The sequence below is a fragment of the Onychostruthus taczanowskii genome, unplaced genomic scaffold (genome assembly GCF_017590055.1).
Source record: "Onychostruthus taczanowskii isolate IOZ18803 unplaced genomic scaffold, ASM1759005v1 scaffold6, whole genome shotgun sequence".
Classification (NCBI taxonomy): Eukaryota; Metazoa; Chordata; class Aves; order Passeriformes; family Passeridae; genus Onychostruthus; species Onychostruthus taczanowskii.
Genome location: NW_024503679.1, coordinates 4579643 through 4607348, shown reverse-complemented (window position 1 = coordinate 4607348; position 27706 = coordinate 4579643). Strand labels below are relative to the sequence as shown.

Sequence of the window (27706 nt, the reverse complement as noted above, 5' to 3'; positions counted from 1 at the left end):
TATGATGGAGAATGTTCATAAGTATTTTCTGAGTGTGTGATAAAATATTTTGGGGATTTATGCCCTTCTGCTTGGCAACTGCAGTTTCTAATTGGTAAATGTGGCAGATGAAACGAGGGTCTTTAAGTCTACAGAAATTAGTGCAAGTGTTTGTGTAGGGATATTTGATCCTTATAACAGTTATTAATGAGGGGCTGAGTGAAACTGAAGTTTGTGTGTTGAGGCCTTGTGCACAGTGCACTGACAGCACGTTTGATCATGAGCAGACTGCTCTAAGCAGCACTTCCTCCAGTGTTCAGGATCTGGTTTGAACCTTGCTGAGATCAGACTGAGCGCCGTGGCTTTGAAGTTGTGTAGAGTCTTTGACTAATTTAAAGTGTGTTCACACACTAGGAGAACATGAAGGCAGGTTAGAGCTCTGCTAGAAGTTATATATATAATGAGTTCAAGGCATTACAAATGCTTTTTGATGACTCTACCCCTTCTATAGCAATAAGAAAGTCACAGGTTTTGTTCACGTGTGTGTGTGAGTACAGAAGATCTGTCAGCAAAACTTATTTTGAATAGAGAGCAAGTAGTCATTGAAGTTTTTAATCAACAAACTTGACTGGGTTTTAAACAAAATTGCTGTTTTAGGCAACAGATTATTTGTACCTGCCACCTGTTTTTTTCTTTGTAACTGTAGGAGTGGGGTGGAGGAGGAGAGGCTGAGCTGTGATTAGAGTCCCTCTGCAAAGTTGTTGACATTCTAAGGAGTGCTTTCTTCTTCAAGAGATCTCATGAGTTATATTTTTTGATGCGGCTACCATAAACTATTCTCTTTTTTTTGAGAGGGAGTTGTCTTTTAAAGTAACTGATCCAGTCACTCAACTAAGAATTTCATTAGTATTGAATCCGCTTTGTGAAATGGCTTGAAGCACAATTGGCAGTGTGCCTTTTTTATGTGGAGTACTGAAACCCCTTCCAGACTGTAAAGGACATAATGGATTATTTGGGCTTTAATGACATTAGTACTCTGTATCGGTTTCTGACTTTAATTAGATGCAGATAACCAAATCTTCATCTACTCAGTGCTGGAACGCAGACTGCAGTTGTAATCCTCAGGGAGACAAAATGATAAAGATATGTGGGGGAAGATAATCAGTGTTCAGCAGCTTTGACAGTCCAAATAGAGGGTTGGGGAAATGAAATCTCCTTTTCTACTAATTTGGTTGAAGAGACTTCTACCTGTTGAAGTGTTGTTTCAGGAGGAGTCCTAGATTAAAAGCAGTTAGGAAGAGATTTCTTCATGTCCATGTATCCAAACGTTAGGCTGCTTCCCTCCTTGATTTAATACCATTACTTTGTGACCACGGCTTAGACTTTGTGTTTGTTACTAGTTTAAGGCCATGTATATGCTGAGGAAAGAGCTGTTGAATGAAATCCATTCTGGACAAGTACCCATTCTGCTAACTGATCATTTTTAGGGAGACTCATGATCAGTGCATGGCATAACTAGTGGAACATTAGAAAAGAAGGATGCAGGACACAAAGGCTTTTCATCTGTTCCTGTTCTTCTCTGACACCAGTGTTGTTAGATGCCACTTCTGTTTACTCTGGGTTCCTTTGGCTGCTCCTTTGGCACTGTTAATGAAAGGCTTTTTGACTTGGGGCTCTAGCACTGTTTGCCACTTCAGAGTGGGCAGGATGGCAATTCCTGTAATTTATTATGGGATATGGTGTACCGGACTCTTGACTCCAGCTTCTTCTGCCCTTCTGAATAATGTCCTGTTGAATGTGAATTTCAGGGGTGAGGAATGGTGGGGAAATTATTTGGATTTTGTAGTTTGCTAGGTATGGTGTAATAAATATCTCTGGAGTTGATGCAAGCCTTGAAGAGACTCCTTAATTTATCTGGGAACCTGCAGCTTCTTGATGTGAGGGAGATCTTTGGATCATATTTTTACAAAAAAAAACCCAAAAAACAAACAAACAAACAAAAAAAAAAACAACCCCAAAGCAACAACAAAACCCCCAAATAAACCCCAAGCAAACCTCAAGTTTCTTTTGGTACCTTATTCTCTCTCAGGTGTTTCACATCTACCTTTTAATATGCTGTTCCCCCTTTTACTTCTATTGCAGGGCCTTACTGTTTTGTTCCTTTAACTGTGGGTTGTTTCAGAGTGTTTGAGTCTATCTTTACACTTAGTTGTGAAAATCCTTAGGGATTAGGAGGTGTAAGTCAGTAGGTCCCAGCACATTTTGGTAGTTGTGTGCTGGTCATAATAATATTGATTAGAGTGTAGTCATACAGGTGTTGCAGCTCTAAGAGATGCAGCTGTTCTGTACCCCAAAAGCCAATAAGTTTCTATGTAATACCTGAACACTTAAGTCTGTAACTTGATGTAGTAAGAGTAGTTCAAGAGGATCTTCAGGTTTGAAATAGCCTTGATTAGCTGCATCAAATAGAACTGCATTTTTAAGAAAAAGCTTCTAGTTTTTTCATAATATAAACATAAATTACTGTTCTTTGGCTTTTGTAGATTAAACACTATTGAAGAGCACTCATGTTATGTTCCCCTAAGACACAGGTACCACTGTGTTTTATCTATGCAGCAGATGGTACTTCATTGGGTTCTTTCACCCAGTGACTTTCTATGGAAATTATAGGTTTTCCCTGTTTGTATTTGGCTTAAGACATTAAATGATGAGCTTTACTTCTTTTTGTGTATGGACAATAGCTGGGCAGTTAGTTAACTGAAAAGGCTCGCACTGGGGTTTGTTCTAATACATATGAAATCATACTTCATGGAACCAAGGAGGCTGGGCTGGACAGGATTAGTAGTACCATGCAGGGCAGGAGTCTCTCCACTGACTGGCAACTGAAAAACAGAAAGATCCTGCAAAGATAAAGGGTATTTAAAGGAGAGGGTAGCAAGAAAGAAAGCCTTCCCTGCAGGTCAGATGTCTCAAACTGTTGAGAATGTTTGTGTTGTAAATGGTTCAGACTTAGCCTTGAATACTGTAGTTGCTGCAGATTTTTGTGGTCATGGAAAGTATCAATAGAAAGTGCAAAACAAGAAACAAATGATACTTCTACAGTTCCTGGCAGACTTGTGCTGGAATTGCACGTCCAGAATGTATTGCTTTAAAGTATATATTTTAATTTGACTGTATCCAAAAGAATATATACAAACATTTAGTGCAGACTGGCATTGCCTTTAACCGTTTACATTCTTCATTAGCTTTAACCTTTTCCTTTTTTCTTTCTTTCTGTATGAAAGCTTAATGAAAATTCACTTCTGCTTGTATGTGAAGCTCTTCAAGAGAGCTGAAATCTTTTTGCATTTGAGGCTTGGTGGTAACTGTCAAAGGGATTTTAGTAAGACTGTTCTTAGTTAGGTATTATTGATAGTTCTCTCTTGCAAATCTTTCCTCCATCTTGTAGTCACAAATGTACTTAGTTAAAATCTTGCTGTGTTAGCAGACTGCTTAATCTGCAGGTGCAAAAGAACTTTTATTATTTTGTTCTTAGAGATGTTTTTCAGAGTAGCATATTACCTGGCCAGAAATGTGAGCTTTGCTCTCAGGGTATTTTATAAAAGAGCCTGTACATAATGTATGTTCAGGTAATTTTGCAGAGGTGTTATGCCAGCCCTGTCAGGATAATATGAAGGCCCATTTATTAGCATGAAAATACATTGTCCCACACGACATTTATGTCATCTTGAGTTCAGTAGTTTGTTATGGTAGGTGCTCTGAGCAATTTTTGGTTCTGTACAGTTAAAATCAATTTTAATAGGTTTCTTAGTCTCCAGTAGCAGGACTTGTTCCATATAGAAGACCTATCCAGGTGCATGTCACTGCAGTTGGTAAACTGATGCTGAGGCAATGGAACTGTAATTATGGAACTGCAGCAATGCATCCGTGACTTTGCACCTCTTGAATGATGCAGTATCTGCACTGTCAGATGCATTGTTTTCCAAAACACTGATTTCAAATCCTGGTCAATAAAAAAACAAGTATTGAATATCACTTCTGAGACTCAGGTTAGTTTTTGTCAGGTGTTCCCTTCCTCTGAGTCGTAGCCATTGATTGCCAATGTTATAATAGGCAATAAAATTTCCCAAATGATGCCAGACAGGTCTATGCCTAGTGAAAACCTGGCACAATAAGTATGAACATAGTGTGAGTGAATGACCTAGTTCTTTAATTGCCTTTTCTGGAACTGGAAGCTGAAGTAGAATTACATGCTTAAATGCAGAATGAATCATAAATCAGTGATTATCTGAGACAGATTTCTTACAAATCAGCATATTTTTAATCTGCTCCCCTAAAATTCCTTACTTACAGCTACAGTTTATATTGTCAACCAGTAAGACCTATGATATGAGCATAGATTACTTACATGAACTGTTTTGATATGCACCTTCAGTTTCTGTTACTCTGGTTTGTTAAAATTTAAGACCAGTATTGTGGCTGCATTTGTGGCAGATATTGGCACTACATTTTCATTTAACAAGCACCATGTAAACTGCTTTAAAATAATCAGATTCTGCCTTTCTTTTCTGGAAAAAAATTATTTAGGGCAGAGGAATCTTGCCTATCCCTGCCAGCTTTTAGTTACAAGATTGGATTTGAAAACTGTAGAAAGACAGCTTACTGATCTCTTTTTTGATGTGGGTAGATTTGTCTAGGTCTGTGCTTTTCCACAATGCATTCATTGAGTTTTACACCTTTATATAAGTGAAACTTGGAAGTGTCTGATGGAAAGAAGAAGAGCAACCTGTGAATATGTGACTTCATGAATAGTATCTGGGATATCTGTTTTGTGGATTCATGAGATGAATTTTGAGCTGTCGTATACAGCAGCAGAGGCATTATCAGCTGCTAGCACAGAAAGGAAGATGGTACTCAAGTATTTCCAAGTCAATTGCTGCTTACAGTCTTCCTGTCAGTGTGCTGTGGCATTAAGTAAACCTAATCTGCTGATCATTTTGGCTCTTTTCACCTGTTGATTAAAGATTGCTATTGGAATGTTCCTCACAAAAAGTCAATACCATTATTCACCCATATTGCTGGGGTAAAAAAGGAATGCAGCAGCCTGCAGTGGAGGTGGTCCCTTCTATATTAATTATCCTTCAGCTTTGCTCTTTGAAGAGTGCTGGTGCTTGAAGGGCCTGTGGGATATAGCACTGGACACTGGTTTTTTGTTCACTGCTTATACCTTACTGTGCAAGGATGCTTGAATGTAGAGTGCATGTAGAGTTAACTGACTTGGGATGCGAGTTTTGAGTCAGCTTTTATAGTCCTCTGAATTTTGAGTGTGTTTGAAGATGTTCAGTTCTTTTGAGTCAGACAAGAGTATCTGCTGCTTTTCCAGACTGAGTTTTTTAGCCTTGTTTCTTCTGTGGTACCAAAGGCTTATATTTGAGAATCTGTAGCGAGTCCTTTTCATAACTTCATGTGCAGCTGTTAGGTGTTCTGTTTACAAAAATAGGTAGATATTTCTGATGGTTTATGTAATGTAGGTTGAGATTTTGAGAGTTGGGAATTGTAATGTGGATGTGGAGAGATTACAGGAGAAGATCTAGCCTCACTTCTGTTTTGCTTCTGGTTATGCTTAGATGTGCCAGAGTGGTGTTTGTGTTGTGCTGTTGGTTGGAATTGTATGCTCAGGCTGAGGAGTGTAAAAAGTGATTCAATGAAAGCAAAAGGAACTTAAATTTTTCAGAGTGAACAGTAAAATACTGAAACTGTTCTGAATAGGTTTAACTTAACGTCTGCTGTTTGAATAGGTACCAGACATGGCGGGCTACCCTCACATCCGTTACATTTCATCGGGATTGGATGGAACATCATTCAGAGGCCCTTTCAGGGGCAATTTTGAGGTTTGTAATAGAATAAAACTAGCTACATGTCCAAATGTGTCATGAGGGAATATGGGGAGGGTGTATGATAGAGCTAGTTCTATACCTAGATAGAAAAGAATCATCAAGAGAATAGCCATTACTTACAGAATGCCCTTAGCATTGTGGAGTGGGACAAAAGCATATTGAAAAGTTGGTCAGGAAAAGGTGCCCTGGACAACAGGTTAGGTGGCAATGACCTGACAGTACATCTTGCTCTGCCCACCAGCCATCAGTAGGACTGAGTAGTCCCAGGACGTTCTGGGAGAAGGCAGGGCTGCCTCTGAGTAACTGCCAGGATCCTCCAAGTGAGGCTGAAACTTGGCCACACTTACAGTGCTGTCCTGTTGTATAGTGCAGGAATTGAAATGGAGTGAAGGAAAACCAGGAGAACATAAAAGGTATCAGATGCAGAGAGTTAATGACCTAGTCCTCTGAAAACCTCTACAGTGACATCTCATGGTTCTAATAAACTCATGGCTGGAGAAAAATACATCAGTCATTGTATTTTCAACATAAGCAACTCTTTTTTTCCTCTTCAAAGCCTTAATGACTGTTAGAAAGCAAATATTTACATAGCATGTTTTAATTGCCTTTTCCTCATTAGACATAGATGTATGTATAAACATACTAATAGCCATTCCTAGCTGACAAATACCCTCATTTTTTTGTCATAAAATAGTATTTCCCTAGAACTTAAAATACCAGACTCTGTTGTGTGGGTTTTTCTACAGAAGCCCATCACTTTTCCCACACAACATACTCTTTTTGGCTTTGCCTGTATTTAATTAAGTCGGGAAATAAGAGTTTGTAATTCTAAAAATGAAAATGGGTTAGAATAAAATTAATACTTCCTCAACGTAGTTGAAAGAATAGTTTTTCAACTGTTTATTCCTTCATGATTTTTAGGAGCTGATTCACTTGGAGGAACGACTAGGCAATGTTAATCGTGGAGCAACACAGGGAACTATAGAAAGATGCACATATCCACATAAATACAAAAAGGTGAGGATTTCTCAAGCTGTGGCCTGTCTGTAATATTTCTTTGAACTTGTAATAATGTGAACGGTTAGTTTAAGTCTGCAGAAGTGTCAGCTTCAAAGAGGGCATGTTTTCTGTATCTTGAAATTTCAAGGATTATAAACAAAGCTTACAGTGCCACTTGTTTCACAAGGAAAATTTAAAATGAGTTCCTTAGATAAAGAGCTACTGTAATGTGATAAACAGGAGTGGTTTGATATTACTAACTTGTCCAGTAGTTATGAGTAGCCTTGAGAGTAGTGAAATAACTGCTGGTAATAGCAAATAACAGACTGCAGTGATAGCTCACAAACTAAAGCTTTGTTTGCAGTAAACACTTTGCAGTGCTTACCTGCTTGGTACATATCAATTTAACCTTTACTTTGAACACATGGGGAAGACTGGAACACCAGGAGGTTTTGAACTGGGGTACAGTGTTTTGATAACTGAGGTTGTCTGTCAGTTGGAGTTCAGCCTATGATAAGATACAGTCCTATCCACATGACACTGTTCTTTCATACTTGATTAATAGTGACAAGACACTAGGTTGAAATAATTTTTGTTTGCCTCTACATGAATGAAATTAAGATATTTAAACATAGACAATAAGTAAAAGGACTGGTTGCACAACTGGTTCCAGTAGACTGTTGTAATTAACAATAGTTAAATCTGAAATGTCCTGGGTTTTGCTCCAAGTGCTGGTTCATTTTGATTCAAGTACATTTTAATAAGTATTACAAAATGTTTTCAAAGAAATATGTGTTGAATATGTATCAAAAACAGATTTTACTCAGTTTGTCAATAATGTCGTCTCTACTAACAAGGTAACAACTGATTGGTTCTCACAGAGGAAACTGCACTGCAAACAAGATGGGGAGGAAGGAACAGAAGAAGACACAGAGGAAAAGTGCACCATCTGTTTGTCTATATTGGAGGAAGGTGAAGATGTCAGGTAAATAACACTGAATATCCAATTATAATGTTGATATTCTGGCTTGGGCACCATGCTTGAATCTGGTGCCCTGCTTTGCAGTACTGCTTAGGTTAACAGTTACAGTTAACTGCTGGCATTGAACTAATACAGTCAAACAAGTTGCAGCTGGAAATGCACATTGTTCAGTCTGTACTGTCATTAGGTAGAGTGTGGGTTATCCTATCAATCTTCCATAGTTTGACTGTATTATAACATAGCCCAATCTGATGCCCTGAATTACTCAGGACTGTCAGTGTTTCTGGAGTAATGCTACTTCAACTCCAGCAGGTTTAAATCAGTCTAATACAGCAGAAGCCAGTTGGTGCTTGACTTCATTGCCCATTTCTTTTGGAACTAGAAAATGCATGTGCAACTGGAAAGGCTATGAAACCTGTGGGCAAACAGAAAGAACAGACCTTAGTAGCAAAGCCCACTGTGTTTTTTCCAATGGGTTTGTTGATATGGAAATGCTTTATTAACACTAATGTTTTTGTTCTGATGACAGGCGCCTTCCATGTATGCACCTTTTCCACCAAGTATGTGTAGATCAGTGGTTGATTACTAACAAGAAGTGCCCCATTTGCAGAGTGGACATTGAGGCTCAGCTGCCTAGTGAAAGTTGACACTGCTTTCCAGAACTCTTGTCCTCCCTCTCACTCCCTCTCATCCTTGCTGGTACTGCAGTCAACCAAAGATGGCATGACTTACCTGCGCAGATTTGGAAGCATTGAACCCAGAGTGCTGGCTCTGCTATATGGTACAACTAATGCTAGACCTACAGTTTATGTAGAAGACAGTTGAGTTTCAGTGTATTTATAAATTTGTTTTGTTTTACATTTTTTTTTTCTTTAAATTCATTACTGTATTTTTGCATGGTTCCTTGTATTGCATTTGTTTGCACATATTATGGGCTTTGTGACCCCAAACTTGCAGGCGAGATTAGCTGCTTTAGTAAGTAGAATTGTGTGGTCTCTTTTTTGGTTTGTTTTATGTAGTATCAAGCTTGGAAAGTATGATTTCACTCATTACTAACCTTGAATTCCTTAATTTAATCGATCATATATATTTCAGTTTAAATGTATAAAGATCATCTAGAAAAGGATAATATTATGTATTGAGACATTCCTTAATTAGGAAAAAATGGCTGCTGTATATTTACAAGATCAGTTATGAGTCAAATGACATCCATAATACTGGGAACAGAATATTAATTATATTCAGTTTGACTGATACATATAGCATACTCATCACCAGAGTTTTTTGTCTGATCAGATTTTTGTGTTTGTTTTAAAAATTTCAGCACAATGCAGATATATTTGAATGTCAATATTAAACATTTAGACTGCTGTCCAGATTGTATTTATCATTTTCTTCTATGTCTAGAAATTTGAATCCCTAACTTAAATATATGCTGCTGTGAAACAGCTCTTAGTGAACACTAAATGTTGATTTCAGTTAGCTGGATTGTAGATACTTGCAGACTGAAAGAATTATTAGGGACATGGAAAAAGAGCTTAGAATCTGTTTGGTCTTCTGCTAACTTAAGTTGAAGTATCTGCGCACATTGAGGGTTGGTTTTATTTGGGATTTTTTTTTGCTATGTTTTTTTTGTTTATTTGTTTGGGTTTTGTTGGTTTGTGTTTTTTTTTAAAATATAAAACCATTCAATAAGGACTTAAAGCTGCAGGGTTTTTGTTTGGGTTTATATACGTGAATTCATAGAATTTCTAAGGATTCCAGGCTTGTCTTGGGATTTTTATTAGATTTAAAGTTAATAAAGTTAGCTAAATCCACTTGTCTCTTGTTTTTATTTTTCATTTAGTAAGTTGAAAGCCTGTAAATTCCTGTAGAAACTGAGACACAAATTATGTGGTTCCCTAGTTTTTGCCTTGATCATAGATTCCCTCTTTATAAATTACCAACAGTCCATCACTGATTGAAATATTTTCTATAGTTAAGATTTGCTGCATAATATAGTATATAGAATTAAGTTATAATGTACTAACATTTTGCCTTTGAAGGAAGTTTTAGTCCATGTCAGGATTCAAGCTGCTCATCAGCATTCTCTCACGTCTGATAGATTATAGTTTATTTAAATGTGCTCAACATTGCAAAGTGCAAATGTGCAAAGACATTGAGACAGCATTACTGTCACTTTGGAAAAGATGTTCCTTGGGGATCATATATGAACATGCCAATTAGCTTGCATTAAGCCACCTGCTTTGTGAGTGGATTGAATAATAAATACCTTCAGTTTCTTGTCTTTGTCTTTCATGAGCAGATTACGTGTAAAACGGTTTACAGTAAACCTAGAAGATAAACTCTTATGTTTACACTAAAAAATCCATTTATGAATATTACCTTATCGAGTTTGATGCCTGTTTCTGTATGGTTAAAGCTGCTTCCCTTTTATTTGATTTTTTTTTACCTGTTAGTAGTAGCATTTGCGAGTACAGTGTCTATTGCTGGCAACAAACTTCACACCTCTGGCACTGAGGCTTTAAACAGAGTGAAATTTTATTCCAGCATGTGTGATAAATGGACCTTTTCAAGCTGAATTGCATTGCTGAAACTGAACTTAAAACCACTTTGCGCTTGTGTGATGGGGGATATGGGAGAGAGGCAACAGGCTGGACTGCTTCAAAACCTGGCTTGGGTTTATGCTAAAGCTTCTTGAACATTCTGGCTGTAGGAAACTGAAAGTGACTGCAAAGTTGAAGCTGCATTAATCTGTTCACTGCTAAGAATGAATAAAAGTAACTGGAAGGACTGAACAGACACTTTGTGTTTTCCAGTGACTGTTGAAAAGAAGTTAATTGACCACTAATGCTTGAGGACTGATGATACTCATTTCTAAAAGTTTCCAAGAAGGTACTTGAGAGATATGGGAAAAAACTCCAGGGCCTCTGAAGTAACTGAGAGCCTGGATATGTGATAGAATCTATTTTGGCTTCCTTACAGGACAGAGAAGCACAGGTTTGGGGGGATTTTTTTTTTTTAATTTTAAGGAAATATTTTATGGGTCTAATTTGAGTGCCTGGTACTAGAGGTATTTTAGTGATCCATGAATTGATTTGTTATATAATAGCTACTGATACTGTCTTGCTTTTAAATGTATGCATAACGTTGTAATGTGATGCTGAACACTTAGGTATTTGTCAGGAATCAGTGTTCTGATCTTAATGCTATTGCAGGGGCTAAAAAGCTGCAGCTTACTTCTGTTCCAGAAGGTTGTGACTTAACCATACTTTAAGGGAAGGAAAAGGAATGGGCTTTTCATTTTGAAAATTTCCACCACTTACTGTGCTTTATATGCTTAGATGCATTGCCTTAAGTTTTCTGCAGCATCTTTAAAGATAAGATTCTCAACAGTATGCATCAAATTACTTTTCATATAAAATTCCATTGTCAAAAGAAATCCTTTTGTATGCAATAAATAAAATGTTAGACTGGTATCATTCAAAATTTGTTTCTTTTGCAATTTTTTTCCCCTTCCCTTGTCTTGCTCTTTAAGTCTTGATCTATGAACATTTTTGTTTGCATGTATTACTGCAGGTACTGCCTAAGCAAGAGCTCTTAGAGAAGGATCAGCATTTAGCTGAGTTAACTCCATTTAGCGGGGTAATTATCTGGAACCTTGAATTCGGTGCTAATTGTAAGAGACTGGAGAAGAACTGCAAGTAAACTTTTCTATCGGTTTAGACAGTTGCGGTCGCATTCCCGAGCCTGGGCCGCGCTGAGCCCGGGCTGCCGGCCCCGAGCAGGGCGCGCCGGGCGCGGAGCCGCCGCCGCTCGCGCGCAGCTCGGCCCCGCCCTGCGGGAGCCGCCGCGCCCCCCGCCACCGGAAGCGGCTGCAGCCGTTTCCTGCTGGGGCGGGGCCTGAGCAGACGGACCAATCGAACGGGTGCATCGTACGAAGTTGTCCAATAGTAGAGCAGGATAGGGTTTAAAGGGGGCCGCGGCAGCGTGCGGCAGCGGCTGTCGGTTTGGCTGGAGAGCGGAGCGGGTCAGTGCGGAGCGGCGGCAGCGGCCCCCTTGTGTCCGTGCCCATGGCGCTGCCGGTGACGCGCCGTGCCCCTGTGAGTACCGCCACGGGCGGCGGGCGGGCCGGGGGGGCGATACAAGAGCAGCCGGGGCGGGTAGTGGAGGGGGGATCGGGCGAGAGAGGGGCCGCCGGGGGGGAGGGGCCCGCCGGTGTTTGCCCTCAGGCGGCGCGGGGCCGCGGGCCGGCCGGGCGGGGGCTGAGGGCGGCTCTCGGCTCTCAGGCCGGCCGGGCCCCCCGAACTTGGGCGGGTGGGGCGGCAGCCGGGCCGAGCTGTGGCCCAGCCGTGGGAGGGAGGGCCCCGTTGTGTGCAGCGCGGGCGCTGCTCCCGCCCCGGCCTGGCCTTGGCCGCCCGCGCCTCCCCCGCGGAACAGCGGGGAACGTGGGAGTGGGAAAAACAAAACTGCCTCGGGGGAGGGGTACGAAGGGACTACAGGAGCCTCTCTTCTGTGGTGGTTGTCTCATGGTTGAAAGTGAACTCAACGAAAAAACTGAAGCCTGGTGGTTTAATTGGCGTGCGTAACAAAGAATATTAGTTTTTGTGCGTGTAGCATAGCTCTTTAATTAACATGGTATACATGTAACAAGGAATTTGCTTTATGCGTCCTCTGGGGGGCGCTGCTGGAGTTACCAAGTGTAAGTGTGGCGGCGTTAAACAGCAGGCGAGCGCTCTGACCGTAAAAAGTTAAAGTATGAGGTAGGGTGCATTGCCTACATTTCCAACGCCCTTCAGAGGTACAGTGCTCTGAACATAGAGACTTCTTCCTCTGAACAGATGTGACTGGCTAGGGAGTAAAAGCTAGCTGAGTAATGCATAGTAGGTACAGTGGTGGTAAGTCTATAATGGAGTCAGACATTGGAAAGTTATTGGTCTCTGGATTTTAAACTTTTGCAATTTTATCATTTTAGATCACTAGAGGGATGGAAAATGCTGTGTCCGACCTTAGAAGCAAAGCTAAAACTCATGTGACTGGCAAAAGGGCTGCTTTAGAAGAAATAGGAAATAAAGTTACAACAAGAGGAACACACATATCTAAGGTAAAGGAACATTTGAAATCTCTGTACAGGGAGAAGTTGGATTGCTGCTCTGTACTAATAATAAATGTTTCCACTACAGAAAACAGAATGCCCCAAAGCATCCATAAAGCCTGTGAAAGGACCTAGCAAGATGACAAATGGAATTGTACTGCCTAAAGCTCCAGCTGCTGTAAATCAAGCAATCAAAGAAACTGGTGTTCCAAAGGTAGGAACTGATTATACTGTTCTGATTTTTAATTTCTTTTGCAACTTCGAGCTCTACCTTCACAATAATTTATCTGTGGCTGTATCTCATTGCTCTGCTGAAAAAGCAAAGTCCCTGTACTGAGGTTTTGGTTTGATGCGTGTTGTATTTAAAGCATAATGCATAATGTTCAAGTGGCAGAATGAGCTGCTGGAGGACCGGATGAAGTTTCTGCTTTAGCTGGCAATTACTGGAAGATCTTGGGGTTCTGTCTGTGGCATGTCAGTGAAAACTCGCTGCGCTGGAGCCCAAGCTTCCATCTGAAGAAGTTGCATTAGTGACAGGAGAAACGTGGAAACAGTGAACTTAAAACGGTAGATGCATGTTAACAGATATGATCCGTTCCTTAGGTTCTGTCTCCTGTGCCTATGGATGTATCAATGCAAGAGGAGGATTTGTGCCAAGCCTTCTCTGATGTGTTGCTCAACAACGTAGAAGACATCGACGCAGAGGACTGGGAGAACCCCCAGCTGTGTAGTGACTACGTCAAAGACATCTACGTGTACCTGCGGGAGCTCGAGGTAGGGTGCCCCAGCGCTGCCCTGCTGCCGGGGGGGTTGCCTGGCTGCTCACCCCGCTCTCCCCGCAGCTGCAGCAGTCCGTCCGCCCGCACTACCTGGACGGGAGGACGATCAACGGGCGCATGCGTGCGATCCTGGTGGACTGGCTCGTCCAGGTGCACTCGAGGTTCCGCCTCCTGCAGGAGACACTCTACATGTGTGTGGCCATCATAGATCGCTTCTTGCAGGTGAGAGCTCCTTCAGGTCGTGCTCGGTAATTACTCAGTTGCTGTGTTTGTAAAGGAGTTCAGTTAATTTTCTTTAGAAATTTAACGATCGACAAAATCTGCTCTGTGTGTAAGAGCTGTTACAGTGAGGCTGCTGCCTTCTTTGAGCCTGTTACAGTACTGACACCTTTGACTAGAGTGAAAACCTCATTTATAGGAATGAACATTGTCATGCTGGTATTCTAAACTGATAAACAGGAATCTGATTATCTAGAATTTTAAACTTCAGGGCCTGCATTTTTAATGTCTGTGTTGCAGAGTCATCCAGTACCTCGCAAGAAGCTTCAGCTGGTGGGCGTAACAGCGCTGCTTGTAGCTTCAAAATATGAAGAGATATTGTCTCCTGATGTAGCAGACTTTGTTTACATTACTGACAATGCCTACACCAGTAATGAAATTAGAGAAATGGAAATAATTATTCTTAGAGAATTAAACTTTGACCTGGGGCGACCTCTTCCAATTCACTTCTTAAGAAGAGCATCAAAAGCTGGGGAGGTGGGTACTTGTCCTCATTGTCTAGCACTTCCCTGTATTGCTCAAGCCTGTAAGGATTGCCTCTGGTGTTTTTATCATGTGACCTTACCTCCTCCAGCTTAAATGCTGGATGAAGAAATGCTCAGCTCTGAAACTCCACCGTGTGGCGTAACACGACAATGTCACTGTGGCAGCCAGCAGTACTTCACGTTTCTATTTACTGATGCCCATGTTCAGCCTTAGTGGCAGTAATTTTACTGTTAAACTAAGAAGCCTTGCTTTTAATCTTTTTAATCCTGGTGATCAGGGTACTGACTAGTAAAACACTAGCAGTGTTGTAACTTCTTTGTAACTTCTGGTTGTAAAAATTGTGTTATTTAGGAATCAAAAGATAAGCTTTCTCTTTGACACAGCCCTTTCTTTCTCCACCTCAGTAATTACATTCAAGTGACTTGTCTACACTTGAGGTGGGCTTCAGTTACCTCAGCAGACCACTGGGTAACTCAATCAAGTTTCTCCTGAAGTAATTTTACACCTCCCCTCCCGTAGTTTGCATTACAGAGGGAGCATTAGTGTCCCTAGCTGGGCACAGCAGAACCTGATACTGCAGACTTCTGTTAAAATCCATCACTTGACTTTGTGTCTAAATTCCAGATGGCTGCTGGTCTTGATTTTGAGAGGAATGTCTGTTAGAAAGGATGGTCCCTAAACTTGCAGTAAAGATTTTGCTATTTTTTATTCTTGAACACAGTAATGAGTGATAATGGTAAAGTGAAGTGAAACTGTGGATTAACAAGCTCTCAATCTGCTAGGCTGATGCTAAGCAACACACTCTAGCAAAGTACCTGATGGAGCTGACACTGATAGACTATGACATGGTTCACCACCGGCCCTCAGAGATCGCAGCTGCTGCACTGTGCCTGTCTCAGAAGATTCTGGGCCATAACAAATGGGTGAGCATTTTAATCACACTGGTTGTTCTTCACTCAGTGGAATCCAGCCAATAAAAAAGTACTTTAAAAATTGTGTTTAGCTGGTGACAGTGCTGGTGCTGGAATGATGGTTGGACAGCCTGATGCATAGTGGCAGGTAGAAAAAGGAATGTACCAGTAAAAGCTCACAATCCTTTCCTGTGTGAATACTGGGGTAAGAAGGATTTTTCTCATGAAAGCACTGAGTTATTGAAGGCTACACTGTAAGTAAAAGTAGATTTTCCTAATTCTTGCAGTACATGTAGCATAATGAAGTTGTGGACCATGAGTAGTGAGTTGTAATTCAGCTGGCAGTTGCTTTTTTATCCTCTGTTCAGTCTAAAAGCATGATCTTTGAAATTGATGTGTCCAGACTTCTGCACATCAGGTTACTCTGGATCTGTCATTTAAACTGACAGCTACACTTCCCAGCACTTCAGGCTTAGCAGTGAAGCTCGGGGTGTTTGCTGCCTGAAGTGAGTGTGCCTCTAGCAGCAATTCCCCCTTCACAAATCTCAAGGTTGTTCTCATTCTGCTGCAGGGTACAAAGCAGCAGTACTACACTGGCTATGCAGAAGACAGTCTTGTGATGACCATGAAACATATGGCCAAGAATGTAGTCAAAATAAATGAGAAGTTAACAAAATACAATGTAAGTATAACTACTGAAGTAATTTCTTTAATGTTTTAAAAAAAGGAGCTACAATATGTAGCAAAGCTAAGGTAAATACTTCTGTTATCTTAAAGCATAAGCTGTTCTGACAAGCCTATAAGAGGCTGTTGCATTAATGTCAACAGCAAAACCTTTTAGACAAATTGTGCTCTCGTTACTTTGCTAACTGGTTCAGTGCCAGCCTTGTTTGTTTGCTTGTTTTTCAAGCAGGCAGGCAAACTGACCCAAAATTACCTGCCTGAGCATCAATGGTGTATGCTTGAAACTTCTGTATCTCTGTTCTCTACTCTGCAGGCTATCAAGAACAAGTATGCCAGCAGCAAACTACTGACCATCAGCACCATCCCTCAGCTGAACAGTGAGACCATCAAGGATCTGGCTGCATCACTGCTGTGAAGCCCTGGGCAGGCAGGGCCTGATGGGGTGTGCACTTTGTCCACTGCTTTTGTACATAGCATTCCAGCTCCCACAGACAGTTCCGACTCACACAGAAGGTGACATTTTAAATTTGCTTTGTAATACAGCTTTCTATCTAAAAATAAAACTCCTTTCTTTTAAATATTGAGAGTTGTGACTCTTTAAGGTACAACCTATGTATTTGCAATCTAATGTCCAAGTGGGACATTTGACTAAATAGGTGATTGTTACAAGTTGCTAAAGTTAAATGGGCTTGATTATTCTCTGTGGTTGTTTCCAGAGAGAATCTCCAAGCTTTATATATTGCATTATATTTATTAACTTAATTTCACTCTTAAGATAGAGGAGGCAGACAGGTTTTTGGTTTTTTTTTTTTTGTTGTACCTTAAAGAACACTAAATATGTACTTTATTTCAGTGCCTTGTTTCAAGAAAGTATACTGGAATTTATTTCTTTTTTTTGTAGTTAGCCATCTTCATGTTTGGGGAAAGATGTAGGCTATCTTTAACCTTGTAAATCTTTGTGTTTCTCTGTGTGCTTAACACAGGGAGCTAAGGTAGAAGAACTGCAAGTTGTCTGTAATGCTAACTGTGCAGGGAATACAGATGTGGAACTGTGGCCATGAAACCTTTTGAAAGCAGCTCAGCTCTTGAAACCATCTCCACTTCCTGAAAAGGACCCCCTTAGGTTTTTCATTACCTGTTTGCTTGCCCACATCTTTTTCCCCTCTGCTTCTCCAATAAATCTCTGTACCTGGGATTATAGAGTCAAACCCAGCACAAGGCAGTTTTTGTCACTTGCTTGACACTTTGCATACTTTTGTCTGTGGTTTTAATCTGTCAGTATGTGTATGCTCAGGGAATACAAGCATGTAAGTAATGCAGCTTTTCTGCCCCAATACCTCATCATGTATGTCTCTTTGTTAAATTAATCTTGTATAAGTAATGTTAAAATAGACCTTTTGATAGTCCCCAGGTTGTACTGAACTCCCTTCCATGCCTAGCTATTCTGTGATTGCTCAGCATCTCTTCATGAGTGTGCCTGGCTCTGATGTAGAAGGCAAGATCCCGATGCTGCAGAACTGCCCCAGGCCTCTCAGTGCTCCCCTGTGGGAAAGATGTTGAAAATGCTGCGTTTTCTCTCCTCAAGCAGCTGGTTCTTCTCTCCCCTGGCCTAAGTAAGCCTAGCACTTGCTGCAAGCCATCTTCTGAAAATGTGCCTCATCCCTTGTGTGGATATTATTCCTCCCTTGGAGTGAGGTCCTAATTTCTGGCTCCCAGAAACAGCTGCCATAGAAGATGGAGTTTGTGTACCTAAGTTAGGCAGTGGTTTAGGAGGGAGGGATTTAAGATTTTTAGCTGTATCTTAAAGCTTTTGCACCTTTCAATACCAGCATAAGCAGGACTTTTTAGCTGCTCTTAACATGAGAGAATGAAATGCATGGCACTTCAGCTGGGCATAGGGAAAATAATTTGGTTTGAAGAAAGGGATTCTTTCTTTAGAAGTCAGTGCAGTGAAAGCCTGAAGCCATTGTTGTCAAGGGATCTCTTTGTATATGTGGAACAAACTTCTCAGAGAACAAACCTTGTTGATCATCCTGTGTTTTATTTTATGGAGGTTCAAAAGGCAAAGCAGGAATTCTCAGAACTGCAGGGCAAGCAACAGCCACTCTGGGGGAGGCAATCAGACTTGGGCAGTAACACCTGTGCTTGTGCTATTTAAAAGGAGAAGGAGTAGTGCATATCTGTAAGTACCTGGCATAAAAATTCTAGCAGTACTACCTCGTAAGAACAGTGGACTACTGCATTATACATTTATACATGTTTCTATCATAACCAGTTTTTATATACAGTATATAACTATTTCTATAAATGTACAGCTCTGCATAAAGACACTTTCTATAACAGGTAGAGTATTAAACATAAATCCAACATGGGCCAGCCATATTATAATATAAATCTTGAAGAAGGCAACATTGTTTAGCATACAGTACTATGTGGTTTTCTGTTTTGAAGTCTTACAGTGCCTGTTGGAGTCCCTAAACACACCTGCAAACACAATCCAGTTCCATTACATCTCTGTACAGAATTACTTAAATAGACCATCACAGTAGTTTTTCAGATGGCAATATCCCAAATGAGCCTAAATCTTTTTGACATGTAGCAGCATACTTATTAACATGTTCCCCAGAATGATCTGCAGTAGAGGAAATGTGCATTCAACATTATCTTCAGTAGATAATTAAAAAGGTTACTGATATTGAGCTGAAGGCACTTAATAAATACACCCCTTTTGAAGTCCCTGGTTCCAGACTGTAAATCACCTGTTTCAGGAAGATGGTAGTTTGAGCATTCTTCACTTAGCAGGTGTTTAAACCAGGTTTTAAATATAATAAATAATTGGTCAGTTCATTGCTGTATGGTGCTGAGACAAAAATCAAAGTCTGTACTGTGGGAAACACAATTTACTGGTGAAAACAGTGCCGAGAAGGCAGACCTTGGAAGAACAGTGTCCTGAAGGCAGGGGAAAACATCTTCAACCACTGGTACCTCCACACCGATTTTTCTCTGACAGTCTTTTAAATCTTGGTGACATAATTGTTGGGAAACAGACCTTGTTTCCCTCGTAGTCTTCCGGTCCACCAGCCAGAAGGATCTGTAACAAGGACAGCAAGGTGAGGAGTGAGGCTCTGGAAGCGTTTCTGTGTACTTGGTGTAACCTTGCAAAGCTGCGCCCGCTCAGTGAGAGCCTCTCTGGGAAGGAATGAGGGGACAGGATTTTTGGACTGTGCCCATCTTTTGGCCACATCATTTTGCCTTGAGGAGGGTGCTTTGGAGACCCACAGTTGGAACTGGTTAATTACATTTTGCTTCTTGTGCTACAGCTGTGACTTAGGCTAATTTTCCTCTAGAGCCAGTGGCAGGACGACAGCACGTCTCACTAAGTGTACAGCTCTGCAGTACCCAGTGACAGGTCCTTGGTCTGTCCCTGCCATGCACTTGAGTGAAGGGGTCGGACTGGGGTGGAGGCTTCTCTGCCCCCCGAGCCATTATGGAAATGTGCAAGGCCATGAAGAGAAGATGTCCTGCCCTAACCCCCTGTGCCCGTGGAGCACAGCCCTGCGCTGCAGCGGAGCCCGCTCCGGCCGTACCTTCCTTGATGATGTCGATGACGTCGTTGGCGTTGAAGCTGAGCTCGTCCGTGTCCTGCGCGTCGTAGGCGTAGAGCGCCCGGCACTGCGGCACCTGCGGCTTGGGCTTGGGCTGCGGCTTGGGCCTTCCCCCGGCCGGCGGCGGGCGGCTCGAGCTCTGCCTGCGGGCCCTGCGGACACCAAGGGCTTGGGGGCCTGCGCCTCGGACCGCAGCGCTAGCAAACCCCTCTCCCAGCCAATTCATTTCAAAGAACGGCACGGAAAAAGGGAACGCGGATTTTCTTGAATGCCACAACAATTAAAAATAGCAGTGTGAGACTTCCCTGTGAAAGGGACAGAGTTGCCATTTCTTTCCCATGGAAATGGATGAATAAGTACTTCCCATTAGAAGACATTTAGTGCCCGGGCTGAAATGGAAGCAAATGTGCACATGCGGTTCATGCGTATCTCGGTATCTACACAGCTTAGGCTGTGTCTCTCCCCTTGCCCCAGTGTTACCAGTGATTCAGTTTTCAGTACCAAAAACAGAGTTCTAGCTCACAGGCTTGCTACTTTACCATTCTTGTGACTAAGCTGTAACAGAGACTCGCATCTCTTTTAAGTTCCCTCAGATTCCAGGGCCATCTATGGACTTGTTCTGTTATAGCCAACTCTGAAGCAGCAGGGGAGATGCTGCACAAACTGTCACAGCTGTGAGCACTCCAAAGATTAGGAAGGGAAAAGAGGGAAGAAATGCGTTTTGCCAGCTCATCAGCTAATAAAGGCTGGAAGAGAGAAGAGGTATTAGACTCAGTATGTCAGTTTAAAATTACTAATATGTGCTGGATGACTACAAATGGAATGATGTGGAGGAGAATGAACATGTCATGTAATGCCGTGATAATGTAACACGGCTTCTGCAGGACAGGGTTACAGTTACGTGAAGTCCTAGGCTTAATTTTGTCAATAAACCTCTAACTTTGCAGTGAAGTGCACCAGAAAATAAGATTAGAAGTATGGATTATAACAGCGTTTCAGTTCTCAATGTATGTATGAGGGAAGAGATTTTTCTCCTGTTCTTCAGCATCTACTTACAGCCTTTGTTCAGGATAGAAAACACTGTGAAACCTAGACCTACGTACGGAAATTAAGGAATTCGGCACAAGTAATGGGAAACAGCTCTTGTGCAGCTGTGGTAGAACTACAGTATCTTAAATGAGATGTTCTGCTGCTGGGGGGAGCCTGCTGATTTTAATCTTGGTCTTGTACTGGATTGTTAATATCACTGTATCCTTCTCGGCAGCTTTGCTAAAAATAACCCAAGTCTACTCCTTAAAAATTGTATCTACTTATACATCGCTATGGTTTTGAAATACTAAAGTGACACCTCTTCTAGCTCACAGCTTCCTTTTGCAAAGGAACAGGCACAGAAATGTGTCTGAAATCCACTGCTGAATAGAGTCATGTTGTTTCTTTTCAGTGTATCAATAAAGGAGCTTATAGTGCTCAAGAAGACAGCCTTGGCACTTTCCTAAGAGTACTTAGGTTTGGTACTGCTGCAGAACAGCTGGCATGTTTGGGTTTGGTTTTATCCTATGGCTTAGGTGTTTTCGTTGTTACATGAACTGTAGTCTCAAGACCAAGTAAAGTCTAATATTAGTAAAAGAGTTTAGGAAGAAGCTGACATGACAAGAACATTTCACCACTAACAGCCTTGGAAGTTATTACAAGATGGAGATGTGCCTGTTAGCATGTGCTGATGAGTTGGAAAGTGATAAAATAAGTAGCAGTGGCTACTTCTTTCTGATTTCTTTCTGATTTGAAGATTAATCTTAACCAGAAAAAATGCTCTAAATATGCCTGAAATATCTTATGGCTGACAATTGGCACAGTGGGGTAAAATGACTGCATTTAGTACAACTGCAAAGACCTCTGTACATGCCTAACCCTGCTTGAGGGCTTCCTGTTTAGGAACTGGAAAGCTCCTCCTTGGGAACCCCCCTTGGGTGCACTTCCAATGCTCAAAATCTATTAATTGTGCACATTTATGTTACTATTTGATAACTGTCCTTTTTTTCCTAGAACTGCTGAATAGGCAGCAGTCTTTGACAATTAAGTGACAGTTAAGATTCCCACTACAGTAAAGCTCCACTAATATTCTACAAATGAGTGGAGTAAGGGCTGAGTTAAAGTAGAACTGTGGGGTCACTGAAAAACCTTAACATTTTTTAAGGCCTTCAACATTCACATTTAAGATATTAAACCAGAACTGCTTCACCTTTATTCCTAGGGGTCTGGGATGGAGTATGTTTTGGAATCTGATGGAATGGATGATAACCTTTGAGTACAACCTGGTGATTGATGCACAGAGTGTATCAGTCATGAACAGTTTGAGTGTGAAAAATATTTGCAAAAAGGACATCTTTTTATAAGATTTAATGTAAAATCTTACCCAGCTGCTCCTTGGTCAGGTACTTTCAAGAAATCCAAGCTTTGTGGTTGCTGTGAAATCTTGCCTGATCCTCCTGACATTTGCCGTGGTAAAGCCGGTCGTGTCATGTTTGTGTACAGGTTCTTCTGATTGGCCCACTGATGTCCTGGGATCTGGGCATGGGCTGCAGCCTGGGGGGGATTTATTACTCCATTCTGCTGCTGACCTAGAAGTAAATAAAGAGTGAGTCTGATGGCTCAGACTCAGCTATCAGAGAGCCCCACCTATCATGGAACCCAAACACAAAATCACGTTGAAATGCTGATTCTGTGTCTGTGTCTGCTGACAATCTCTCTTGGGTTGCCATCTTCATGGACTTGTGCTCAGGTGTAAGCCTTGTGCCCTGGGTGTTCCATGCAAGCACAAGGGTGAGCTCTCAGCTGAGTTCCAGTTCAGCTAACACGGTACCACCAACTCCTCTCTAAAACACTGCACAGTATTTTATCCAGATGAGGGTTAATCAAAAGCTACTCATAATAATCATAATTATTATATCCATAGCTAATCCATATCCAGATTTCTTTTTCTTCTGAAGTTCAAACTCCAGTCTACCACATACTCAAGGGATTTGACTGTTTTTAAAAGTTGCTATAAATATTTGTCTATTTTAACAAGCATGCAGATGGGGGTGCTTCGGCTTTTTTGTTGTTTTGTTTTTAAAAAATGCCTTGATGCTATTTTGGTAGTTGAAAAGGAGTTTAAATTTTCTAGGAATGACGTGGGTATATGCCTTTAAATACATAATTATGCCTCTAACTTAAATTTAAAGCAAACCCACCCATGTCTGAGCTACTTGCAGTATCAGGGCCTAAACAGCCCAAGTCTGGACGCTTTACATTCCTAAAACTCCTATGGACAAAACAGGAGCTATACTTCTATTGAAACTCAGTTTCCTCACTTACAGGGGTGAGCCTCTTCTCTGCCATTGTGATTATGCCTGCTAAACATTAGCAGAAAGAACAGTTGTGCAAAGAGAAGAATTCATAATCACAGCACCTTTACAGGGAAGCCCTACTGCCTGTAACAGCTGCTCTTTGCTTCTGATGTTCTCTGGGTCCTGTGGCAGAACCTGGGGGTCAGAAACTCCTGCATAAACCCCCCTGTGCAATCCAAGCCAGGATGGCACACACATAATGGTGATCTTAATAAACGTTTGGGTTACTCTGAACCTGTACAGAACACTGTTCAGCTACTGCCCCACTGATTTCAAAACAAGATGTGAAAATAGCAGAACCCAGATAATTGCTTGGGACTTTCAAGGAGGAATTTGCCCAAATCATGACATGGCTTTAAACTCCTTGAAAGTCTGAGCATTTAACTGGAACTCTTTTGTAACACCTGCCTGCAATTTTGTTTTTCCAGCTATGGGTTGGCTATTTTCCAAGAGAGTTAAACATTCAAAAAACAACCAAAGCCATGTTACTGTAACCTACAGAGAGGTTTGCAGGAAAGCCTTCTACTCACCTTTTAAATGTGACAGCCCAATGCCTGAGGGTCATCACAGCACTTAACTTCAGCAGTAAGAATTCTCCTAGCTATAAAACTGCTGAAACAGTTTTGGAAAATATAAACCAGACTGTCCTTGCTTTAAATGATGCTGCACGAATACTCACTATCTCTGTTTGCTGACAGGTCAGCTCTTACAGTAATTTCCCACTTCACTACTGATCTGGCAGATCACAGTTGCTAGTTTGACTCATACAGCTGGGAGGATTTGGAATTGTCTATTTAATTTGGTCACACCCCTAACTTCCACCATTAGCATTGTGCTTCTCAATAAACAGCAGCTGACTGAAAGAGGACTCTTTGTTAAAAAGAAAGTACTCTGGGAGTGTAAGCAAAAAAAAAAAAACTCTTGGGAAATGTTGGGTCAATGGAATATTGTTCTCCCCTGTGAGTTCACAAGCAAAATTAATCATATCTGCCCAGGGCAGAAGTGGAACACCCTAATGACATCAGTCCCCTGCAGAAAGAGCCACGCTGTTCACGGGCACAGCTCTGTCCTGGGTCCCAGCACTTGGGCACACAGGAGCTGTAACATGTCTGACAGGACCATGAGACACAAACTGCATTCTGTGCTGTGCTGGCCCTGAAAGCAGGTTCACTGCAAAGCATTCTCCATGGCCTAATAAGCACAGAGCTTGTACCCTTCACAGTGGAGAAGGCTACAGGGTCAGGTTTAGATTCAGTGGCTTATACCAAGTGTCTGAACAAGTCACCATCCACACCAAGCAGCACAGCTCTGGGAGAATATCCAGCAAGACACTTCATAAAATGCCTACAAATATATGCTTTCCAGGCAGGGTCTTTAAAGAGAAATTTAAACTGTTACCATAATTTTTTTAACGGGTAAAAATTGCCAGATGACAGGAGAAAACCAAGACCCTTTACCTGGAATTCTGTTTAGCCCAAGCTAAGAGGACTTACCTGGAGGAGGTGGTGCAGCTCTCATAGGGTAAGTCTGATTTTGAGACCTACTGGAATATCCTCTGCCTTGGCTAAGGTTCCGTCTAGTAGGACCTAGAAGAAACCAGCAACATTTTGTTACCCCTTCACAATAACATTATTTAGGTAACATTATTCTGGCTGGCTGCCAGACCCCCTCTTCAGGGATCAGAAAGAGCTGATCTTCAGGAATAAGGAATCTGACTCTGCAGGGTTGGCCAGGCTGTGATAAAGCATTATGTGCAAAAAGGGTAACTTTGGGATAGTCTCCCTTTAGTGATCCATTTCAGCCTCAGGATATAAAGCAAAGCCAAGATTCTTGCAAATACAGGAAACAAGGTCCAGAACACTGACAGCTGTAGAGCAGCAAGGAACTCTGCTGTAATCCTTAGGATCTTTGTGTGTTACAGAGAAATTAATACAGAACATGATGAGGCTAGAGTCAAGCATGGATAGAAAAAGTCAACCATTCTCTGATTTTATAAACCCCTAATTTCTAGAGGAAGTTCAAACTTACGGGAATTCTTTGGTAGCCCTGGTCCAATGCTGATCTGCAGCACTTTATTACTTGGTTTGAGAATGGCTACATCTCCTTGGCCTTGTATAAACTGCACCTGTCGAGAGCCAGCACTGCTCCAGGGCCCCCAGCTTTCCTTCTTCAGCTTCACTTCAAGTCTGACAGAAGCATGTGAACACACAAATGAAAAAAACCAGAACTGCTACATCAAATCAAGGCAGTATTGCTTGGCAGCAGGTAACTCAGAAATATAAAATTAAAAGCTCAGACTGAGAATCTGCATTCCATGAATGACTCAGCTGACATAACCACCTAATTAAATCTTTCTTCCATGCTTTTTAAAAAAATGTTCTTTTTAATTGATGTTTTAACTTTCCTGATACAGCTTCTCAAAGGAAGTTTAAGATGCCCTGGAGAGTGAATTTTGAACAAAAATGTGCAAAGGTCCAAGGAGGAGATGTGTGATTCCTGAGGCAGCAGTGCCTCTGCGCTGCCCCTGCTGTTTGTGAGCATTCCCTGCACACAGCCAGGCACAGCCCCACACAGCCAGGCGCAGCTGTGCCTGGCTCTGCTGCACTGCCCTGGCTGCTCGGGCAGGCTGTGCTGCAAAGGAACAGCTCTGCAGACACCCCTCAGCCCCTTCCCTCTGCAGTCTTTCCCATAACACACACTCACACGCATACACACACTCACACACACACAGACACACACTCACTCACACACACACTGACTCACACACACGCACAGACACACACACACACACACTCACACACATACACACTCACACTCACTCACACACACACTCACACACACACTCACACACATACACACTCACACTCACTCACATACACACTCACTCACTCACACACACACTCTTTCCCAGCATTTCCACACCGTCCATCTGCTCTGAACTGTACTCAGGTAGAGTTTTGGGCAGGACCCCAGAAATGCAATACATGACATTCCTGGTACTGGCGTTGCATTCTCAGTGTACAGGAGTGTATGCTACAGTTATGTTCCTCACTTCAGTGCTCCTTCTACACCCTTTCCAAACAAAATTAGTGATCTCTGTTGCTTTTTGTAATTCCTCCACCTTTTTGAAGGCAAGAAAATAAACACACAAATCCAAGGCCTGCTGTTGCTGATCTCCTTAATGGGTGGAAGTATTAACAAAAGCACATGTTTGCTGGGACTGTTTCCAGGATGTTCTCAGAGCCAAAGTGCACATCTGGCAAGCTCTAGGTTTTCACACTTGTTTCTAAAAAATGTTCCCAATATAATTTACTTAACTGAGGCCTCCTTAGAATTATTCTTTCACCCTGCAGTCCCCAGCACCCACAACAAACTTCAGCATTTCAGACTGCTACACTGTGTGCCCAGAATTCTTTCAAACCCTTCACTGAGATGTCTGCTCCCTGCTCCTGCCAGGAGCCAGCAGCAGCTGTGCAGTGGCTGTGCAGAGGCCCTGCCCTGCTGCCACGGTCAGGAGAACAAAGGCAGCTCTCCATGCACACACACAGTAGGAAGTGCCAAGTGGCCCTGGTAAATCCTCACCTGTTACTCTGACAAGGCAAGCACAAAGTCTGGTATCCTTGCACATACAGGGTTTTACACTGTGCTACCTCCTAGTATTGTAAATAAAGTGCAACATGCACTCAATCATTTGCCTTGGCAGCAAGAACAAAACATTTATCCCTAAATGCCCATTGAAAAAAGCCGTAACTCACGTATTGCTAAATTTCAGAGGTAGTTTTTGTTGTGTTTTCTCTTCGTATCGTTTCGATAAGAGGCTTAAAAACTCTGTTTTGAAGACTGATTCGAGCAAACTGTCGTATTCCTGTTCATGTAGAATGAAAATGTCATCCTGCATGGTGCTGCAAGGAAATCAGAGCACACACCATCCAGTTTAAAATGTCATCAGCAAATACAGCCAGCATTATAATGACATTTGCAGAGTACTCATGGTTAGTTTTTAAAAACATAACAAAATCCAAGCAGCATTAATTACAGCCTTGCTTTCTGAGAACAGGTTTGATTTTTTTCAGGAGTTAATAATGGAATAGCTGAAACAATGCCTTTTGAGAGGCAGGAATACTACTCAGTCATTTTACAGTAATTACTGTTAGCAAAAAACATGTGCTATTAAAATTACAGCTAAAATAATGGCAGATTTTTTTGACTAGAGATAAATTGGAAATTTGAAGGTTACTGAGGCAAGTCTGAAACCAAAAGCAACCAAATTCAAAAAGAAAGTTTTCAATTCCCACTTCATCAATCAACTTATTTTCCCTGCCCTACACAAACTGCTCTATTAATGGAAAAAATATATTGCAGGTACTGACCTTAAAGAAACAGAAAGAATTCTCTCCACTTCCATCCTTCGCTTCAAGACCTCCTTCACCTGGCCCTTCTCTGGGCCCTGCTTTATCTTTTCACGGCCGATCAGGTAAATGCACTTGGGAGTGAGGACGAGATCGCGCTTCACGCTCTGCAACAAACATTGACAATGCACAGCTGTGTGCTGTGACCCTGAGCTGGGCAGCTCCTGCACGAGATGCTGAACACAACTGACTCACAGCAGAACTCGTCTTTAGGG

At 41.7% G+C, this 27706-nt stretch overlaps 3 protein-coding genes across 10 annotated transcripts in view; 2 read left to right on the top strand and 1 right to left on the bottom strand.

The window, feature by feature from the left end:
* Nucleotides 1–11340, top strand: part of RNF111 (ring finger protein 111) — a 44960-nt gene extending 33620 nt beyond the window's left edge. For 3 of the 7 annotated variants that reach the window (XM_041418661.1, XM_041418656.1, XM_041418654.1), the window contains 4 exons: nt 5778–5870; nt 6798–6893; nt 7733–7860; nt 8387–11340. In XM_041418661.1, the coding sequence (XP_041274595.1) occupies nt 5778–5870; nt 6798–6893; nt 7733–7860; nt 8387–8504 (435 nt within the window). In that variant the 3' untranslated portion in view covers nt 8505–11340. The remainder of the gene's footprint in view (nt 1–5777; nt 5871–6797; nt 6894–7732; nt 7861–8386) is intronic. The other 4 variants (XM_041418658.1, XM_041418657.1, XM_041418660.1 and 1 more) reach the window with 3 other exon arrangements.
* Nucleotides 11341–11821: 481 nt separating this feature from the next.
* CCNB2 (cyclin B2) lies at nt 11822–16669 on the top strand. The gene is made up of 9 exons (XM_041418464.1): nt 11822–11960; nt 12833–12961; nt 13041–13166; nt 13556–13726; nt 13795–13953; nt 14251–14487; nt 15279–15419; nt 15979–16089; nt 16405–16669. The coding sequence occupies exons 1-9, from the start codon at nt 11931–11933 to the stop codon at nt 16504–16506; spliced, it is 1206 nt and encodes a 401-aa protein (XP_041274398.1). The 5' UTR covers nt 11822–11930; the 3' UTR covers nt 16507–16669.
* Nucleotides 16670–18112: 1443 nt separating this feature from the next.
* MYO1E (myosin IE) overlaps nt 18113–27706 on the bottom strand; it is a 78503-nt gene continuing 68909 nt past the window's right edge. The window contains exons 22-28 of one of the 2 annotated variants that reach the window (XM_041418462.1): nt 27453–27598; nt 26838–26984; nt 25111–25268; nt 24576–24668; nt 22110–22314; nt 19679–19848; nt 18113–19182 (exon numbers count right to left, since the gene is read on the bottom strand). In XM_041418462.1, coding sequence (XP_041274396.1) covers nt 19106–19182; nt 19679–19848; nt 22110–22314; nt 24576–24668; nt 25111–25268; nt 26838–26984; nt 27453–27598 — 996 coding nt within the window. In that variant the 3' untranslated portion in view covers nt 18113–19105. Of the gene's footprint in view, nt 19183–19678; nt 20086–22109; nt 22315–24575; nt 24669–25110; nt 25269–26837; nt 26985–27452; nt 27599–27706 lie in introns of those variants that run through there. The other variant, XM_041418463.1, reaches the window with a different exon arrangement.

Bases quoted from the DNA above. Each gene is read 5' to 3' on its own strand.
- CCNB2 (XM_041418464.1), top strand. From the start codon at position 11,931: ATGGCGCTGCCGGTGACGCGCCGTGCCCCT. The intron at 13,727-13,794 runs GTAGGGTGCCCC...CTCTCCCCGCAG, and splicing joins TGTACCTGCGGGAGCTCGAG to CTGCAGCAGTCCGTCCGCCC. The intron at 15,420-15,978 runs GTGAGCATTTTA...ATTCTGCTGCAG, and splicing joins TTCTGGGCCATAACAAATGG to GGTACAAAGCAGCAGTACTA.